At 29.7% G+C, this 21,224-nt stretch overlaps 2 protein-coding genes across 3 annotated transcripts in view; both read left to right on the forward strand.

Moving 5' to 3' along the window:
• Window positions 1-3,752: 3,752 nt before the first annotated feature.
• LOC118201087 (putative serine carboxypeptidase CPVL) overlaps window positions 3,753-21,224 on the forward strand; it is a 542,277-nt gene continuing 524,805 nt past the window's right edge. The window contains exon 1 of one of the 2 annotated variants that reach the window (XM_085813266.1): window positions 3,753-3,952. The gene's annotated coding sequence lies outside the window, so the exon portion shown is untranslated. Of the gene's footprint in view, window positions 3,953-12,244; window positions 12,366-21,224 lie in introns of those variants that run through there. The other variant, XM_085813267.1, reaches the window with a different exon arrangement.
• On the forward strand, window positions 3,960-9,198 carry LOC118201089 (P2R1A-PPP2R2A-interacting phosphatase regulator 1). Its single transcript, XM_035373114.2, has one exon. It carries the CDS (start codon window positions 4,442-4,444, stop codon window positions 5,312-5,314), a length of 873 nt encoding a protein of 290 aa, XP_035229005.1. The 5' UTR covers window positions 3,960-4,441; the 3' UTR covers window positions 5,315-9,198.

Consider the following 21,224-nt stretch of genomic DNA (forward strand, 5'->3'; position numbering starts at 1 on the left):
AGAGGGTTGAAGGTCGATCTGAGTTAGTGTTTGCAAGTATGTGCGACAGAAAATTATTTGCACTTCCGCTTTTTCAACAACTCAAAAATTATTACATTCGTGTGAATTTAGCTCAGGAACTAAATTATTTAATGTGCTACGGATTCTATAGTTTCTGCAATTTGTTTTGAGAAAATCTGAAATTCTTGTTCATTAATGTTTCTAATTTTTCCTAATTATGTGTGAGAAAATTAAGTAACGAATTTTAAGCTATTTATTTTACTCATAGGGAAGGATATTAAGATAAGTTTTTATGTTTTTGAAATTTTGTTGAGAATTTTGAATACGAATTTAATAATTATTCTAAAAATGAAGTAGGTGTAAAAAATAAGTGAAATTATTAGAGATACGTAATATGAAATTATGGTTAATGCATGTAAAATTTATTGGTGATTGTATGTTAAGTATAGTGTATGTCGAGGGAGTACTGGTTCCTTCAACAGAGGCCTGTTATTACCTCTGTACAGTTGTTCCTTTTACCCTCTTCATGCAAGATAATGTTGGAGACTCTCATTTTATGAATGCATGTAAATTTTTTATATTATTATTATTATTATTATTATTATTATATTATTATGGAATGTATTAATGCAGTTTTCAAAGGCCAGTTACCTTAATGCAAGGAACGGAGGCCTTTTCAAATAACTGCCTAGGCACCCTGGGTCACCAGTGCATAGAACACACTGGTTAGCTCAAGAGGACAGCCCTACTGATGGATATGTTTGTTTAGAAGTATTGCAAGGCCTCCAGTTTGATAAAATCAGGAATTGTAAATGAAAGATGGTAACAGTGAAACTATAAATTTTGAAAATCTTAATCCTATTATTTATGATGTTAAATTATATCTTATCAGTATAAAAATAAGTATCATAAATATTTATGTGCATTGCATTTAATTATAAGTAATGATTATGTAAAAGTTTATTTTGTGATATTCTGTAATAACAAGAACCTTCCCTGAAGAATTATGATTATGTGAATTCTCAAACAAAAAGACTTTTGGACTGAAATGCTGAAAAATTCAATAGGACTCTAAAAATTTAAAATTTATTTAAAAAAAAATTGGTATTTATAAGTTATACTTGTATAGAATCAAAATTTTCTGATTTATGTTTTTCTTTTTTATTTGCTAGTGCTTTAACTCTCTCATTAAAAAAGCTTCTCTGTCGCTACGCCTTTTTCTTTTTGAAGGGGGGAATATGTAAGATAAAAATGTATGAATCAGAATTATAATATAACTATAAACATTAATTATTCCTCTCTATTCTAAAATCGTAATAACTTCTTTGCATTGCGTCATTTCTAGATCACTCTATGATCGGCGCAGCTCTGATGACGTAATCATTGGGAACTGAAACTGTCCTTGTAAACCACAACTTTTCTTTTCGCGTGCCTCCATCTTGCATAACTACGCACTTCAGCTTTTGCCCTCTACTCTGCTAAGATGTAATTTCGCTGGCTTGCTTTGTATCTCAACAATATCAAAAATGAAAATCATCTCTGGAAAGGCACGACTAGAGTGCCAAGTGATTGTGGCCACAAATATCAACTGGAAATAAAAATGGAATTAAAACTGCCATGACTACCAAGTTCTTTAAATACTACGCAATCAAAATTCTTCTTCAATATGGATCTAAGCAGCCATCTACAGTGTTCCGTCATTTCCTTTCCTTGTGCTTTTAATATTAGATATATATATATTAATTGTTTTAACTGCGTTTGGTGTTTTATATTTTTCTATACCTTTCAATTTTAAATGAAGATATTTTGCGTTTTTATGTATTTTTGCCTTGCCACGAAGTTAGAACTGAATTAATTTGAGTGAGAAATATATCTCTAATGAAATTCGAGGCGATCAGTTTATAAGACAGACAGATAGACAGACAAAGTAGACAGACTTTTGTTTTGCACCCGCTAAGTCTTTCTGCACCGATGGGCGAAAAATGAAGCATAGGTGCGAAGGAAAGGTATATAGAAAGGGGGCGATTTTCGTATTTGAGGAGAATAAAAAGGAACTTCGTACATTTGTACGAGTTCAAAAGGCCAGGAAGAATAGATGGGACAAAATAAAATTTAAAATAAATGGCCCAAAAATAAGAGAGGAAAAAAAAAAAAAGGCCTATAGAAAGAAAAGGAAAAAAAGTAGAAAATATCCTAACATACGATTGTATCCATGAGTGTAGTTTAAAGGAGAAGAATCTGTCTTCATTTACAATAAATAGTGTCTCACAGGTGTGTGTGGTGAATGTGTATGGTAGTGGTGAATAGATGTGTTACTGGGAAAAGAAAAAAAAAAAAAAAAAGAATATTGACGGTATTAAAATGCTTCGTATCAAGGTATTTAGCATAGAATGCAAAGTAATATGTATGCTTGCATTCTGAGATATCAACAAAAGTCATCAAACAAAAGTATATATTAATTTAACTAAAGTAACTTATGCTATTTTCGTTCCTAACATTTTCATACATTTTTCAAAAAACAGCGGCAGACAAACAACATAGAACACAAGACCACAACCGCACACACACACACAATATATATATATATATATATATATATATATATATATATATATATGTGTGTGTGTGTGTGTGTGTAAATTACTGAGTATATGTATTAAAAGCACCAATTAAACATAGTATTTATTAATTTAACTATAATAATTTATTACAAGATTAATTATTTTACTATCATAATTTATTACTAGTTAATTAATGCTAGTATAACACAATGAGGCGCACTGTTATTTATATAAGCTTATAGTTCTAAGAATTTATTTAAGGCAGTGAGGAATAAACCATCCCTTACATATGGACATTTAACAGATAGCAAGGAACAGTATGAGAAAAAATCGGTGAGGTATAATATTATTTAAAGGCGAAAATATATTTAAGTGGTCTAAAAAAAAAAAAAAAAAAAAAAAAAAAAAAAAAAAAAAAAAAAAAGAGAATCCAGTAGATTCGAGAGGGAAATAACGCGTTGCCCCAATTTTCCCTCTCACAAGATTCCTCAAAGCAAGATAAGAAGAGTGGTGACAGACGTGAACTGATAACGTTGCGTCTCTTTGGAATTGATTCACAAAGAAAGCCACAAGCAATGAGCAATTTAAAGTATTTTTTAATCCTAGAAACTGATGAAAAATTAAAATTTATTGATTTAAAGGCACTTATTTATAGAAATTTGATTTATTTTAGATGAAAGAAAAGTACTTATCTTAAAATTCCAGGCTTAGTAACAGATAGCGTAGTAATACAGCCGTAGTAAATTCTGACATTGTCCGGTGTTTTATTCTCGTCAACATCGGAGCGAACATTTTTGAAAAGATATAGGTTTTGTAGAAAAAAAAACTATTTCAAAGTAATTAAATTGATAATCACCAAGGGGAAAGGAATTTTTTCTTCACATTTTTACAAAGCGCTGCGAAGGTGCAGCCGCTTGCCTCGGTGATCGCAGCGCCTCCTCAGTTTCTTTTCTTTTTTTGTATTAAAATACGGTTACAGCTGATGCTAGTGTAATGTATCTTCCTATTAAATTATATGAATTTAGAAAATTAAGAATATATTTTTTTGCATTTTCAAACGATCTAATGATTTTGTTTAAATTTTAGATTAATGCTTTTTATTTTCTTAAATATACATGACTTAATTATTAATAATTTGCCATTTCAAGAACGTATATAATTCAACCGTCCACTTAAAATACGTGTGGTGTTCCATGAAATAAATTTTAATAATTCCAGTAAAATATCATTTTCTCAAATGTAAGGAAACAGACGACGAATTTATGTAACGTGAAACAAGGTTTGAAAGATTTCGTGCTATGTAGCTTTAACAACCGTGACCAGCACCGGTTTGTTTTTCACTACATCTCTCGTTTTTAAGGGTCAAGCGAATAATTTAAATCCTTTAAAGAGTATGTTTATTACTATTCATTATGAAATTTATTGCAGGATTTTATTGATAAAATGTAGTGATATGTATCGTAAATAGTGGTTTAACATTTACTTTTGGATATAGCCACTGAAAACTTGGAAGAGTATAGAAACCTTCACTCCCTTTATATTTTCATTTGTATACATAATAACTTTTACTGATGTCGAATTTCTCGGTCGGAGGTTTCAACGTAAACTTTATCAAACATCGAATTTGTTATAAATTGTATAATGTATTTTATCGTAAGAAGTATGAGTCTCTTTTCCTAAATTCGAAAAATTCTTTGTGGTCGAAATTATTGAGCTATTTTGTTTTTGCTGTACCAGTTTACTATTTCTGACACATTAACACAAAAAAGTGTTGTTATTAAGCAGCCTCGTTATTAAATTTATTTGACTTTTAGAAGAAAGATTTATATGTTCTTTATTAATTTATTTTTATAATTATTTATAATTTTTTTTGTTAAACCATGGATATCGATCCACCGAACCTTTGTTCTAATTTGAAGAGATCAAATAGTGCACCTATGATCAACGAATTGGGGACTACATCATCAAGCTCTCAAGATCTTTTGCGCAATCGTGGTAGTAGCACTCCACAGAGAGTTCCACGAATGACTCAAACACGACGTTTCAGTGGTAGTTTCAGCCCTAGTCGATCTTCACATTCTCCGACTGCTCCTCTGTCACCTCTTGTTCTGAGTAGAGTCTCTCAGATAAAACAAGAGGAGTCTATGGACGTTGTATTTCGAGAAGCTGCTCACGAAAGAGAGACTAAATCGAAACTTCAGATATCACATTCACTAGAAGATCTCACACTTGATGAAGCTTCTTTCAGTGAAAATAATAAGCGTTCTCAATCTGTAACTGACCCTTTGAGAATCCACACATCTCATATAGTGATGTGCAGTTCGCCCTCTCCCACAAACACAGGTCGTCAGTGCTTTTCTCCTTCCACTTGTCTCCCTGTGCAACATAGTGCCTTTACTCCTAGTCCTAGCCCAACCAGAAAAAATTTCACAAGGTGCAGTCAAAGTCCTATATCACTTAGGCCTAGTCAGTGGTCTTTGAAGAGGAAATATGATATGGACAGTGATGACAGTGATTACATGCCGAGTAGTGCTAAACACTTTAATGCTGGAATGTCTTCTCCTGAGGCAGACTCGAGGCCAAATCCTCCTCATATACAAAACTTATCCTTCAATTCAATGGATGCTTGTAATAGTTCAGATCAGAGTGATACTCAAAGACATTCTGATTCTATGTCAAGCTGTATGAATTCGCCTTATGGCACATTCAAACCTGTGGATCCTGCTCCAACTAATCAGAAAAATTATAACTGAAATGGGAAATGAGGAAAAGAGATTTAATGCACAAAAATTAAAGTGCAAAATTTTATCCTTTAAGAATACATAACTACAGGCTGTAAATGTGTGTAATTTTGACTTGCAATGTTTTTTGCTTGAATTTGTATGTTATTCTATGAGGAACTTTAAATGGTATTGTGATAGTTTAGACTTCAGAATTTAATCTTCATTTTGAAAATCTGAAAAAAGAGTGTTTAATACTGAGAATGATATCAGACATTCCAATACCAGTCATGTAAAGTAGTTGAGGTTTGAAATGTTCATGTGTTTATTTCTGTACATTAGGAGCATTCATCTGTTTATTGCATTACTATTGCTAGTTGAAGCTTTAATTAAAGAAGATGATTTTTTTTTTTTTAATTCTTGTTTTGAAAATTTTATATTTAAAATTCTGTTGTGTGATTGCCATTATTAAGGATATGGTTTTTAGAGATCTGTGCATATAATTAATTGCTTTGTACCCCTACGAACAGAATACAAACTGTAACTTGAGCATAATAGGAACATATTTCAGAAAGACTTTCAGGTGTAAAAATTTCTGGCCAGGGAAGAATTTTGGGCCAGAATTAAAAATTATTTTACTATATGCCAGTAAAAGACTTTATCTTAAGTATAATAGTGCTACTTATCTTTATTTATATGCATTATCATAGTTTTACAATTTATTGTTTTTTCATTCTTTCTATGTGGTAGAGATATTATACTATAAATTTATGTGTGATAAAACAGATTAAGTGATAAACACTAATTAACAGACACACTTTAAGTGATAAACACTAATTGATGACATATTAAAAAAAAAGTTTTTGACCTTCAGGATATCTTGATGAAATATGTAAATTTATAATTTCCTTTGTCAACTAATATATTTTTATTAATTTTTTCTAAAGTTTAAGAATTCATCAAGTATTAGCATATTTTCCCCTGTAGTTTACTTTTTATTTATTAAATGATTTTATTCTAATTAAATTTGTCTTATCAAAAATTTCACAATTTTGTAGCAAATGATCAATTTTTTTAAAAACTTTAAAAGAAAGAGAGGAAAAGTTCTAAATTTTTTACTGATAGAATAAAAGAGTTTAAAAGAAAAAGATCCATGAGACAAAATTATGAATTTGAATTCCCATTTTAGAAATCTTAATGACTTCAGACAGACGTTTATCTTTGGAGAAATGAGAAAAATAAAATAAAAAGTGTTACTGTTAATTATATGAATGCTGTTATGTTGTGCATGAATATTAAAAATGGTGGGCTAATCTTTGGAATATGGTAACAGGTAGTTTGGCGACATTTTGGTAAGGCGATAAAGGTTACTAGCTAGGACTTTAGCAGTGTACATGGATAAAGTCAAGAGTATACGCAATGCCATTTTTGTGCAATTCTGGGATGTTTTTTTAAATGAAAATAGGTCAACGAGTACATGGATGATACTGTGTATGTGCAATTCTTAAAAACGTGGCAAGCAGTGGGTGATTCTGCACTTTCTCCCAATTTCGCACCTAATCTTCATCATCATTAAGTACTTTTATACCATAAAAGTTCTAGCGTTAGTGTAATTCGGCCAGCAGATTTTTGGGAAAAAATGTTGAGTAGGGGGGAAAAAAAAAAAAACATGCCTTTACTTTGTGAAAAAAAAAATAGCGTCCAATTTAAAAAACTAGCAGGTTGCTGTAGCAGGTTTGGTCACCACATTTTCGCCAAAAAATCGCCAAGTTACCATAATCCGAAGATTAACCAAATGGTGCTTTATATATATGTATTTTAATCTTTTTATGAATTATAATTAGAAATACAAAATTGGCACATTTTAATTTTCTGTGATATTTTTATAATATTAGTATACATATTATAATTATATTGATTGGATATACTACATTGATATTTTTGAATTACTTACAATTTAGCTTTAATATAATGAAAAAATACTTCGTTATATTAAAGCTAAATTATGACTTAAAAACTAGTTTGCTCCCAAAAATTTCATGAAAGTAGTTTAAAGATTGTAAATAATAATATTTGAATATTATATATATAATATAAATTATGTCAAATACATTACATAACTTATTGATAATGATAACTAAGTTTAGATTCAGAAAACTGAGGAAGCTTTGCACATTTTTGAGCCTGTGTACTTTAGAATCATATCTTAGTTGCTTTTATCCTGAATCATGGTAATAGAAGTTATGTTACGAATAACATTCAGGAAACATTTTTAATTTAAATCATATAGATCAAGCATACATTTTAAATTAAATTTCTTGGATATTGTTAAATGTGCTTTCAACATAGAAAAGTAGATGTTTAACTAGTATTTGAATTAAATTCCAATTTTTAGTATTTCATAATAGCGTTTTCCTGCAGAAATTGAATATTATGTTTTTTGCATAGCTATAAAAATTTCTTCTGCATTAACCACTATTCTAAAGGCTGTTTAAGATTGGCATAAACATTATAAAAAGTATATATATGTATAATTTGCTTGTTATTTCTATCATGCTCAATATATTTCCTTTAAAGTAAGATAACTTACCTGACTGTCATTGCTATTCATTGAAGTACAAAGCGATATTTCAAAGCTTGTGCAGAATCACATTTTACAACTGCTATTTTGTTTTAAAAATGTGTATCCCTTAAGTTCTTTCTAGCTATAGCATAAAGATAATCACATAGGAATTATATGTATATCGACTGCGCTTTTGGCACCCTAGGGGATCGATATAGTTGACTGTAAGTTAAAGAATAATTCAAAGCAAAATATACCTTTATTTAGTTGTCACTTATGAGTATTCAATAGTATTTGCTTTTATGATTTAAATTAATTCTGAGATTTAAAGCTGAATGAAAAATATGACCTAACCCTGAAAGTAAACATGTGTTTTTAAAAAGTGTATAAATATAGAATTAAATATCTAGGAATTATGGAAATTACCAATATCTGTATAACTGTACTATGCTATGTAGCTTAATGCTTCTTAAGAATATATAGTTCAGTAAAAATGCCTGTTATTTTTATATTGAATTAAATTTCCAATCGTATACTAATTATTTAAAGTATTTTCATGTACAGTCAAAAGTAGTTAATTCGGACACCCATAATTCGGAATGATCTATAATCCGGACCTCAAAACTAAAAACTTTCTGCGCATGCGCCGCGTTGACACATGCACATAGGCGTTTATGCGTGCGCATAAGTCCTTTTACGACTGCGCATATGAGTGTGCGCAAGTGCAGAATACGTTTTCTCGTGCGCGTTTTATGTATAATGGACGTATAAGCTAAATAATTATCTATTTCAGTTAATGTTGATGATTGCGTTGTTCCTTAATTTTTGAATTGGATCCGGCTTATTATTTTTTGCAGACTGTAAGAGCAATTTTATAAAAGTAAGTTTAAACTTTCGATTATATCAAATAGAATTTCCGATATATATTTGTTAATATGTAAAGGATCTAAAGCGAAAGTATGTTTTGAAATTCGAAATCTGTTTATCAATTTCACGCTGCTCGGCGGGGGGAACGCTGCCGCATGCGCGTAATGAATTGGAAGTTGATCTGTCAGCACTATCCTTATCTTCAGGGCAGATGTTTTTATTTTATTTGGCTTATAATTCCTTATCAAATGTAGTATTTCAAATGTGCTCCGTCTTTGATATGATTTAAAACAAGTTCCTCGTCATTATTATTTGCTTCCGATAGCGAAGAAAGTAACAGAGGTTATTGAAAACGAAAAAATTTCGATTGACAAATTAGTCAGTATTCTCGACACAGCAATTATAGGACTTGAACAGCGGAACTTTGTAACTGAACAAGAAATTATGTCTGTTTAATAGAATTAAAGAGAAAGTATTATCACATGAAACGAAGCAAAACTTAAAACAACTTACATTGAAAGAAATGTTTAATAAAGTAAACAAATAAATATTAAGGTTTTTCTTTTTTTGCAAATTTTGATACCCTTTAAAGATCATAATTGTTCTTTATTTCATAAATTACGGTTTCATACTTTTAATTTTAGAATTTCTGCATGCCATCTTACGAGATTTAAACTGATGATCTATAATCCGGAAAAATCGATAATCCGGAATCGCCGAAGTCCTGACGAGTCCGGATTAACGACTTTTGACTGTATGTGTGTATTATGAAGCTAAGTGGGAATGTATATATAATAAGTGGGGCATCATTTTTGACATCTCAAGTACAGTTGGTATCTCCATATAAATTAAACATAAATAATTCAAAATGAAATATGCTTTTGTTTAATCGCCCCTTGTGAGAATAACCTTAGCTAGTATCCTCTGAAAATCGGCACTTTAGGTGGCTGTTCTGTTGTCTGTGTTTGGAGCTTAAATTGTGTAATGAGTTTAATAATGTACTTTGTGTACTTTGCAAAACTAATGGTTAGCATGAACATTATTTTGTCCTTATTGCTGTATAGGGTATTTGTGATATTCATATCTGTATATAATATAATCATCTTATTAATAATTCCTTTTAAGTAGTCTGTAATTTCCTACAGCTTCTTTTTAATATTGAGAAAAATATAAATGTTTTTAATGTAACTATGCAACATTGAATTTTGTATGTGCTGTGTAAAAAAGTTTTAGGCTGCTGTATCTTTAAATAATCTAATAGGATATCTGTTATCTTAGTACCTTTTTTACTGTATGGGTAAAATTTTATTAATATAGAAAATAAAAGTTGATATTATTGAATAACCTTTTAAAGCCGTGTAACTTACCTAGAGCAGTTGATGTCTAAGCACTAATGAAAAGCTTCATTTTCTTTTTTTTTTTCTAAATTTATTATATTTTGTGATAAAATAGATACTTAAGTAAATCTAGTTTTAAAATTTGCTCCAATTTTTTTTTTAGTCCAAAGGGATTTGAATCCCGAAGGACTATTAGTTTCGTTTTGGCATTTTGCGTCGGACTCATAAATGTCGGTTCACTTTTCAAACTGTTGCCACAAAATGTTAGAGTCCTGCATTATATTTGAAGAAATTAAATAATGAAAAATCTGCATAAATGTATGTATATTTCTCGTATTGTGATAAAACAACGGTACCTAGAGTCATCGAATTTTGAATAACGTAATCCTCCAACGAATATGAGCATGTGGAAGACCAAATTTGAAATTTGAAATTTGTTTTATGATCGATTTCCTATTTTTTAAAACTTTGACGAATTTTTTATTAACAAACTCAAGGATTTCAAAGCGAGCAATGGCAACGTTGTGCAGAAAAAACATTTTTATCTCCAGTGTGTGAGTCTCTGTATCGGAAATTCTAAAGATATGCTCGTTTTAAAACTATTTTGCGATATTGCTGTTGCACTGGATCTTATGGTTTAAGTGCGAGGAACATGATATTTAATAAAGAAAGGTAACACACAAAATGTTAAAAAACGCCCCTTTGGACGTAATTTAAAATCTGAAACATTTCAGATTTTTTTTTTTTTTTTTTTTTTAAACAAGGGAATTTTGAATTAAGTATAGATAGTAGTATCTTTTGTGTAGCTAACAGTTTTATGGATCAGATTTAGTTAAGTCTTATAAAGCATTAATAAATGCATACAGTGAATCTTCTCTTGGTGAAAACCTTTGAAAACAACCAGTATTTCTGAGAAAACAAACAAAAATTGGTATTGATAATTATAATAGTCCCACTCGTATCTGACCAAGACAGTCAAATACGTGGATTAGGGTAACCATCAGAAAATTTAATTTTAATATCACTTTAAATATTTTATGTGAATAAATCAGAGTTAACATTTTTTGTCCTTATTATAGCAGCAAGTATATATTTGTGGAAAAGAGTAGTTATTCATTATTTCAGGTATAATTTATCATGCAGGATTAATTTATTTTGTGAATAATTCATTACATGTTGGAAATTCTTTAGATTAACTTTTTCATTTTCTGTAAGTAGGTTTGCTATGCATCCTGTATCTGTAGGACTGTCATCATATTTCGCTATTAAGTCCATTATTACTATTTTTCCATATTTCTCTCTAAATTCTACATGAGACAGCCACAAGCGATGATGCAACTTTGAAATTGTCATTTGGAAGAGAAATGGCTGAAGTTTTTTCCCATTTATATATTAATCATAAAGCCATATCTAATAAAGCTATTTACCATTCCATAATGCAAATGTAGAGAGTATTCTCCTTAATGTCAACTTAGTGGCTGGAAGAAGAAAAAAGCAGAGACAGTTGAAGCAATTTTAATTTGTCATTATAATTATAGAATAAGCTGTACCCAATTTTATAATTATGTGAAAGAAGAAATGATATAACTAAGAAAGTGAAATCAACTTTAAAAACGATTGGATAGGATTATGTAGGATTAGCCTTGCATCTTTTTTATTATTCTATTTATTCATTTTATAAGATTGCTTAAAATTTATTGATTTTTATCAGAATAAAATAAATATGGCAACCTTAGCTAATGTAAAGTGCCAGATTAAAACCTTTAAAGGCCCTAAAGCATTTAAAAGTGTATGGTGCCCTTGCATGTATTTACAATATGTCTGTCTCTCCCCAATTCCTTCTGTCTTGGTCTTCTTGCTCTTAACTGTCCCACACATTCTGTAGTGAAACCAGCAATGGGAAAGTTTTGTAGTTCCCTTTTAAAGGAGTCCCTAAACACATTTTTACAGTGCCCCCTTTTTTTGATGCTTTGAAGTATGTGTATATTTTGCCTAGTGGTTATTTCACCTCTTTTAATGGTACATCTTATATATAAATGTTTTCAGTTGGTATGAAGATAGTTCATTTCTGTTTTTAAGACTATGGTTCTAGTTAATTTGGAAGCTGATATATCAACATAGAGAAGTATATGCTTTTTAATTTTCAGTTTCATAAATTTTAAATTAGTAATCTTAGATGAAGGTATTTAAACAATCATAGATAAAAGAAGTCTTCAAAATGAAAAATAAAAGAGTGCTGAATTTAGAAACAACAAAAAATTATCAAAGGTGCAGATGGCGATTTGTAGCAAAGGTATCAACAGACTTCTTTAAAATAGTAAGCAGGCTTTATTGGATAATTATATTTTAATAATGTTATTGTAATGAATATTTTACTAATCAAAATTTGTGTATGATGTTTTGTATAATTTTTGGTTCTTTGCATTTTAAGATCAGAAAACTGAGTATAAATGAATTTTTCTAAATTTTTTGTTGCTATTTTATTTGCTGCTTATCTTTGTAATTTATTTTTTAGCATATTAATATATCAATGCACCTTTTATGCATATGCCTACTTTAATGGTTTTTTTTTTTTTAATTGATTCTTAGCCTAGAATCAGTAAAATCATTATGAAAATCAATCATTTCTTAAACAACCAACTCCATAGATAACCAAATTCATTTTGAAATTGGTTGTGGTTTTAGAGAAGGTTTATTGTACTAATTCAATCAGCAAATATTTAGCAGAATCAATTGGTGTTAACATTTATTTTAGACTGACAAATTTTAGTTCAAGTGTACATATATTTAACTTATGTTTTTGAACTGTATTTAAAATTAACCTTATTTTCTGAAGCAGTTGTTTAAAAGCTGGGTTGATCTTTACATTATGGTAACTTGGCGATTTTTTGGCGAAAATTTGGCGACCAACTCTCCTACAGCAAACCTCTATTTTTTTTTCCCGCCGCCATTTTGTCTTCACGAAGTAAAGACATGTTTCTTTTCTTTTTATCTACTGAACACTTCTTCCAACAATCTACTAGCTGAATTACACTTATGCTAGAAATTTTATCTAACAAAACTGCTTAATCATGACAAATATTCACTGCAAAATTGGGAAAAAGTGCACAATACCATACTCCTTACGCGTTTTTCAAAATAACACATACACATAAACCATTTACACGTCGACTTATTTTTACTTAAAAAAACATCCCAGAATTACACAAAAATGGCATTGCGCACACTCTTCACTATATCCATGTACACTGCTTTTTTCTCATAAATTAGAAAAATTTCATGAAAATACATGACAATTTGCTGAATCTTTAAACCCGGTAAAAAGAACATATATGAAATTACCTGATCACGAAAAAGTATATACCCTTTACAAATATGAACATTTCCACGTATAAAATAAATAAAATATCCAAAAACTTTTACCTCTAAATTATCTATTATATTATAAACGTCACCAGCAAATTCATACCGCAAACATTACAAATACTTAGTGTCAAATATTTAAATTATTTCCATGCACGTTTACTTCAACTAAAACGTATACCAAATTCCTACAAACATAAAATTCACAAAATAACTATCATTTAGTTAAAATATAATTAAATTCAAAAACACTACTTAAAATATAAATAAGCACATACATTAAATTAATAAAAATTAGCTTACAATCCTAATTACTTTAAACTAAATCATTGCTAATAACAATATTCCCAATAATATCAAATTACTTTACTTCCACCTTACATTTAGAACAATGCATAAAAATAATATCCTCAAATAATTAAAAATACTAACTTACCTAATCTTCTTCAGAATCTTGATTACATGTCCAATAAACTTTTCTTATTTCTGTTTCAGGATCTTTAAAATCATACTTATAGTTCACAGCAAGGTACCAGGTAAAATAAATAACTTAATAAAACATCTTTACTTCTATCTCTACAACCTTAAAGAAACACTTATTACTACCCCTTTCAATCTCACTAAATACCCATTTCGAATTCACTTTAGTTAGGGCCATGGGATCCAAAAATTAACGAACACTGTTTCACACAACACAGAATAAAGCCAAATACAAAATTTCCAGATTTTTTCCCGATTTCCCCCCTTTTCCGATTAAAGAACCATAATTCGTCCATTAATATCACATGACATATCCCATGATCTCTCATTTCCCTCACACAAAATAATGTGTAATCGGAACTGAGTACTGCTCACATTATTACCAAAGTCCCAGGTAGTAACCTTTATCGCCTCCAATATATCGCCAAACTACCAGTTACCATATTCTAAAGATCAGCCAAAAGCTGTTTTTTAAGATAAAACTGATTTGGTTTATTTTGGGGCAAATGTTAAGTTAAAGGTGGGTGAAGTGCCAGTTACCTGTTAGTTTTAATATTTAAACCTGTTAGTTTAAATATTTACCTGTTTACCTGTTAGTTTAAATATTTAAACAATTTGGTATTCTTCATATCAAAACGTGTTCAGATTATTGGCAGTTTATTGTGTTCAAGAAATCATAGAATTATAATTGTAATTAAATTTTACCATAAATGAGTGCTTAAGGCATTAGTTATGTGTTGCTATCATAACTTTGCCTTGTCATGTAATGCTACCATTTTTAAAGTTTAAAGTTTAACTGCACTTGTGGGTCTTAAATATTTCATGTACATACCCAAAGCACTTGCATCTATCTATCTTATAATAATAAAAGCAAGTGTAATGTGTCTGTCTGTCTGTCTGACCGAGCTCTCCAGCCAAATCTATCGCACGCAGGGACCTGGAATTTTTTATACGGAAGCACAAAGGGGCTGGCCACCAGACCTCGAAGCCCGATTTTCGATTTTTGAATTAGAAAAATTTAAAAAAAATTATTTATAATTAATTATCTGTCTGTCTGTCTGACCGAGCTCTCCAGCCAAATCTATCGCACGCAGGGACCTGGAATTTTTTATACGGAAGCACAAAGGGGCTGGCCACCAGACCTCGAAGCCCGATTTTCGATTTTTGAATTAGAAAAATTTTAAAAAAATTATTTATAATTAATTAATCACGGTTTTTTTGACTCACTGATATTATTATTTGTTTTCAAATAACGTTCGATTGTAACAATTGATTTCTTTATTCTAGCGTTAGTTTGCTGTTTTGACGATACATTAAATCGATTAATTACAATTCATTTCTTTTTTGTAGCTTGTGGGGGGGAAGAGAGAGAGACAGTCTACATGTCCTACACTACTATTCCTGCGCTATTCACTTATCTGCATTTTCTAAATGCACGGGCAACGCCGGGCGGGTACACCTAGTATATATATATATGTAACTAATATATATGATTGTATTTTACAGATAAAAAATTCCTTTAGTGAAAACATTTTATATCTTATAAAAGTTTCAATTTACTGTGGAAAATGTCAAATTCAGTAAATTACAAACTCAAAAGTTAGTTTTGGTATTTACGTATCAACATAAACACTATAGTAGCAGTTGCCAAATTTTCAGAGTGCTCCTAACTCTGGCAACCATGCAGATAACAGTTCTTCAGGCAACCAAATGTACAAGACTTCTTTGGTTTTAGTAAATGTAAATAATCAATTTTCATATGTATTCTTTTCATTTTACTTACCAGTTTTTAATGGAAAATTATGATATATTTTTTTCTTAAACTTAGTTTTAAAATATGCACTTAGTGGATTTCCACTGCAGGAATCCAGTGTGTTACCATAAAATCTCTGAAGGGAACAATTGCTTTAAATGTATACTGAACATGTTTACTGTCCAAACTGATGTGGTGTATTTGTTGACACTTGGAAACTCGTAGCTAACGATACATACTTTGAGAATACTCGTAGCTGGCAAGTAAATGTAGTTTGCCAAGTGCGAGTATTCTCATAGATGTGAGTGAATGTGTTAAAACAGTTAATTTATTTCTGGGGTAAATTATGTGCGTAATAAAAATGTATAATAACATGTATGCATGTATGTAATAATTTTTTTTTTCCAATTTTTAAGTCATCATTCTTTTGTAAAAAATTGCTAATGTGCACCAAGTTGGATGTGCTAATACATAAATACCTTAATTTTTTCACTTGCTTTACCTGGGATGAGAGTTGTTTTTAGCATTTCATTTGTTTTACATGTACAATTATATATAGAAAGTGTATCAGTTGCTACAGGAAACTATTGCTTTTTCAGTAGATTTATCATGATACAATGACACTTTGAATCATGTATATATGCTTGAGTCTTTTATCAAACATCAACATCAGAAATTAATAATTTTATATGGAAGTTATGATTTAAAAAAATAAACTAATTTAATTATATATTATGGAAAAAAAAACAGTACTGTTAAATATTAAGTAGATATTCTTTAGTTTTAAGTATTGCTGAGTGACAACATATGTGTGTTAGAGAATTGTATAGTATCATATTAATAAATTGTTTTGTAACTAATCTGTATTTTATGTTAATAGAAAAATGAAATGTGAGTGCTTTATTATCATAATTTGTGTGAAACAGTTCAAATATCAATTTAGGATCAGTCAAAATAAGTGTGTGAGCAATGCATATATATTTTTGAAATATTTGTCTTGGATTTTTCTACCTCACTTTAAGTCAGCAATCATAACAGAGAACAGAAAATCATATGGGTCTTTTTGTCAAGGAAGTTATTTTTGTCAGTACGGGTTTTGAGTTGAATTTGGTGTTGTTATGCTGGTACTGCTGCTACTGTCATGTGTAGTACTGTTATTGCTTACTTGTTTTGTAATTATTTTATTAAAACTGCTGTGCAAAATTTGATGGGAATAATCAAATTGTCCTAAAATTTTATGCACATATATAGCAGAATGAATATGTAAATGATATACATGAGCAAAATTTTGTGCCTATAGTGTTTTGTTATATCACAGCTGTTATTTTGACCTTGTATCAAAAAATATCTTCATTTTAATATATTTTCTGTAAATAAGTAAATTAAAACTATGCATAATATAAATTTTCAGTTATAAAATATTTATATTAAAAAATATGCACATCTTGTTCATGTGTTATATTGCCTTTTAATTATCAGAGAAAATAGAATCTATTTCTGAAGATAGATTAAATTAATTTTTAAATATATGGTGGCTGTAATTTAAAAAAAATACTCAGAATTAAATATTCAGTTTTTGCTTTCATCATTACAATGAAATGTCATCTGAAGATTATTTATTTTGCCACGGGAATTAAGTGCAGGTACTAGCATATATTTAAGTGATTTTATAATCACATGACAAAACATTGCATGGAAAATGCATCAACTTATGTGGTAGCTATAAATCTAAATTCTAAAGTATCTTTAATATGTTACAGGAATTAAAAGGTGATTATTAAGAATAGCAGTCAAGTATTTTTCCTTGAAATAATTTCATTCTTTTATGCATTATATTGAGTACTTTTGTGATTATGGTTATTATACAGTAACATGTTAAACACTGTTACAGTAACTAATTTGGTACTCTCTATTTATCCATACACCCGGTTTTAACATACAGTATAATTAACTTGTATTTGGAGTCTTCAAGTAGGCTCATGACAATAACCAGCTTACATAGTATGTATTACTTATGTTTTGAGCAAGCATGTATTTACATTCTTAAAAATACTGCATATATTTTGAAGCATGTGACATACAGTGACATTATGTTGATTAGTACTTTTTTTCTCAAATGCATTTTATTTTGCCTCATATCCAGTCGTAATGGAACCAAAGTTTACCAGCTGGTGTGAAAGAAAGCATTCTTTAGAAATATGAACAAACTATCTGTGAGTCAAAAAAGAAGAAACCAAAGAAGCTTTTTTTGCCATTTCAGAAAGTTACAAATGATGGGAGTGTGGATAATAAGAAAGTATCTTAATTTTGAAATTAATTTTCAAAATTCAACAGTAGTGTGAGAAACATGTAAAGCAAGATTATTTCTAAATCATATTTTATTTTAAAAAATGCAAAAATGTATGTGTTTTTAAGCATATTAAATGATAAATAAAAATATCTTTAATGGAAACTTTCTGTATGAGTTCAAAAAACAAGCAAGAGTTTTATTCAAATAACAAAATTACATGCAATCTCTTTCTTTTTTATATATTGAACATAAACAGTAAATTGTGTCATATATTTCTATAAGAAAACAAATATTGAACGTTAGGTTGATTTTTTTTTTTCAGCACAGCTTATTTTTCAGTAATGAACTTTCTCAGAAAATTCTTAATTATGTATGTTATGCTTTTAAAAAATAATAGATAGATACCATTCTTTGTGTAGAACTGCAATTATCTGGGCTTGAGATATCTTGAACTCTAATTATCTGGATAGCTTGTTCTTGCTAGGCCAAGTAAAATTAAGTTTATGAATTTATTATTATATTTTGGATTTCTTTGTTTTATTTTGTTTTGCTACCAGTTCTTGTTAATTCTAATGATTTCTTTGACATCCAGGAGCAGAGTGTTAAGAAAGAATCTCGATGCTTTGATGGCAGTTTCTCTAATTGAAAATCTAACATTTTGCTCTATCTTCATAGATTGAAAAATTCCCTTCAGTTGAATAATAAGCTTTAATTTCCAAACTTGCCTGAACAGAGATGGCCTTAATTATAAGAAAACATTTGCATTTTTTTAGGTGATTTACATGAAAAGGAGCTTTAATATAAGATGGCCTCCCATGTACGAGAAAGTATGTCTTATCAGTTATATATATTTGAGGGCTTAGTCTGCTTAAGGAGAGGGATACTTTTGTGGGGGACTTTCAGAGCAAAAATGCTTCATATTTATGTCATATATTGGGAAAACTACAAAAACACATCAGCCATTGGAACCAGCTTTTCCTCGCATTTTGAACCAATGCTGAACTACCAGTATTCATTGGTAACCATAACTTGATGAAAATGCAATGCACAAGTTTCATTCAGTTTGTTAAGACAGTTAACTTGCACTCTCAAATTGAATCCAGTCATTGAAATGGGGTTAAAATTAAAAAAAAAAAAAAAAAAAAAAAGACTAAAGCCATATAAGAATAACCTAAAAACAAAACAAAATTCTATAATACATTTTATTTACTTTGTTAATAGCCTAAGTTATTGATTAATATTTTTATTGAATTAATGTACTATTAATTAAATTAAACCTTCGCTGTGTGCTTGTATTTTTATCAGTTTAATTAACATTTTAAAATTTTTGTGGGTAGATGCTGCTCAAAACCCATAATTTTGTATGACTGCATAGTTCTCATTATCTGTGATTTCATCATCTGAAAAACATTGGAAGAAAGTAATATGCATGGTTAATGACTGCTATGACTATACTCAGTTACAGTTGATTCTCATTGCAGTTTCGTGACTACTGTCATCGTAGTCAGTTACTATTAGAGTCAAACTGGGTGTGTTGGGTTGGGGTAATCAAGCTTTGCTTCAGCAGGAAACAGATGCTAGACTTTAAAGAATTGTAGCTTGATAATTGCATGTTTTAATAGCAATAAAATAGTTATTGAATAGGAAGAAACATTTCAAGCAAATTAAAAAAAGATGTCTTATTTTTTAATTAATATGATCATTTATTAATATAAATAAAAAATTCCTTTTACTGTTATTCTGTATTCAGGAAAATATGATTCTATGATAATACAAATTTTAACCTTTTGTACAGTTCTTTTTCAGACAGAATACGAAGCACCTTTTCTTTCTGGTTTTCAAAACTTTTTTTAATGATCATGATTATCATCTGATTACAGTAAAATTGAATGGTTAATTAAAGAGATAGAAATATTTATAGAAAGTTTTTTGTTTGAATCTTTTTATTCAATATGTTGTAATCTTAAAAATAGAGCTAATGATTAACTCATGTGCTGTTTTAAAATGGATGAAACAATTGTGATGGTATAGAATATTTTGTGAAAAAAATTACTCAAGATTAAGTTGCTAACTTAACAGGTCTTTTTACTTAGAAAAGAATAGTTCATTTAACTTTTGTGAGGTTCAACCCATGAAAAATAAACCTAGCTTTAAATCAATGAATTCATTCATTAGTTGAAAAGTGGATTTATCAGATTCATTTTGATTTTAACTGAGCAGGTTGCAAGTATACATACTTATTATGTGTACTTGTGCCTTCAGTAAAATTTAAGGTGCATCAGTCAGTGCAACAATTTGCTTGTGTATTTGTCTTTTCTACAGTTCTGACAGCCATTGCCTGCCTGCCTAAAGCAATATTGGCTTTGTGAATGTAGCAAGAATGGTTGGCTTGGCTTGGTTTGCGTAATTATGATAAAGCAGTCAAGGCTTATCTTCATAAGGGGAAGGATGCCTTCATGGAGGACTTTTTAAGGGAACTGGCTTGTATACACATTACACATGTGGAAAACCATGAAAGTGCCCAAGCGCCTGTTCGCTGAATTCAAGGCTTAAACTCAACTACCAGTTTTCAGCGACTTTACTGCATGATTGGTTGGTGGACCTTTGTCAAGAATGGAGTTATTTGCTTTTATCTTATTTTGATGGATAGCACGCAGAGGTTGCTAGATATTGATTAGAATCATTCAGCATAATGTAATTTTAAAATTTAAATCGCTGATTGTTAAAATATATGTTGCAATGTGATTTCTGTTTAAATTATAACTATATTGCAAAAACAGAAGTACTGTTTTTTATAAGGCCAAGTGCATTTAAAAGGATCAAAGAATTAGGTCTGGTTTGTGAACAGTGAGTTGGCTATATTTAATCAGTCTTTTGATGCACATGAAATTGTTCCCCCCCCCCTTAGAGTAAAATGTCATTCCTTCCCTCTGATGGGTGAAGTGGAATATTTTTTTAAGCTTTTCCTAGTAAAATATCATAATAACAAGGTAATAAACTCTATCATGTTTGTTACACTAAATGTGTAATGGATGTTCAGCAGAAAGACAACTCACTTCTCTGAAGTTTTATAATATCTGAATGTACTATGGCCCTAGTTAGTCTGGATATTTGCAGTTCTACTGTAATTAGTTTCCGAAAGGACATGAAAAATGGAATAATGACCATTATTTATTAAAATGTGTAGAGTCTGTATGTGGTAAAAGTTTAGATTTTCCTTTGCATTTAACCATTAATCTTAATAACTAGGAGATATGCATGCTTGCATTGGCGTCCCCCCCCCCCAAAAA

The sequence above is a fragment of the Stegodyphus dumicola genome, chromosome 3 (genome assembly GCF_044657685.1).
Source record: "Stegodyphus dumicola isolate Sdum_Otavi_A_Nest chromosome 3, ASM4465768v1".
Lineage (NCBI taxonomy): Eukaryota > Metazoa > Arthropoda > Arachnida > Araneae > Eresidae > Stegodyphus > Stegodyphus dumicola.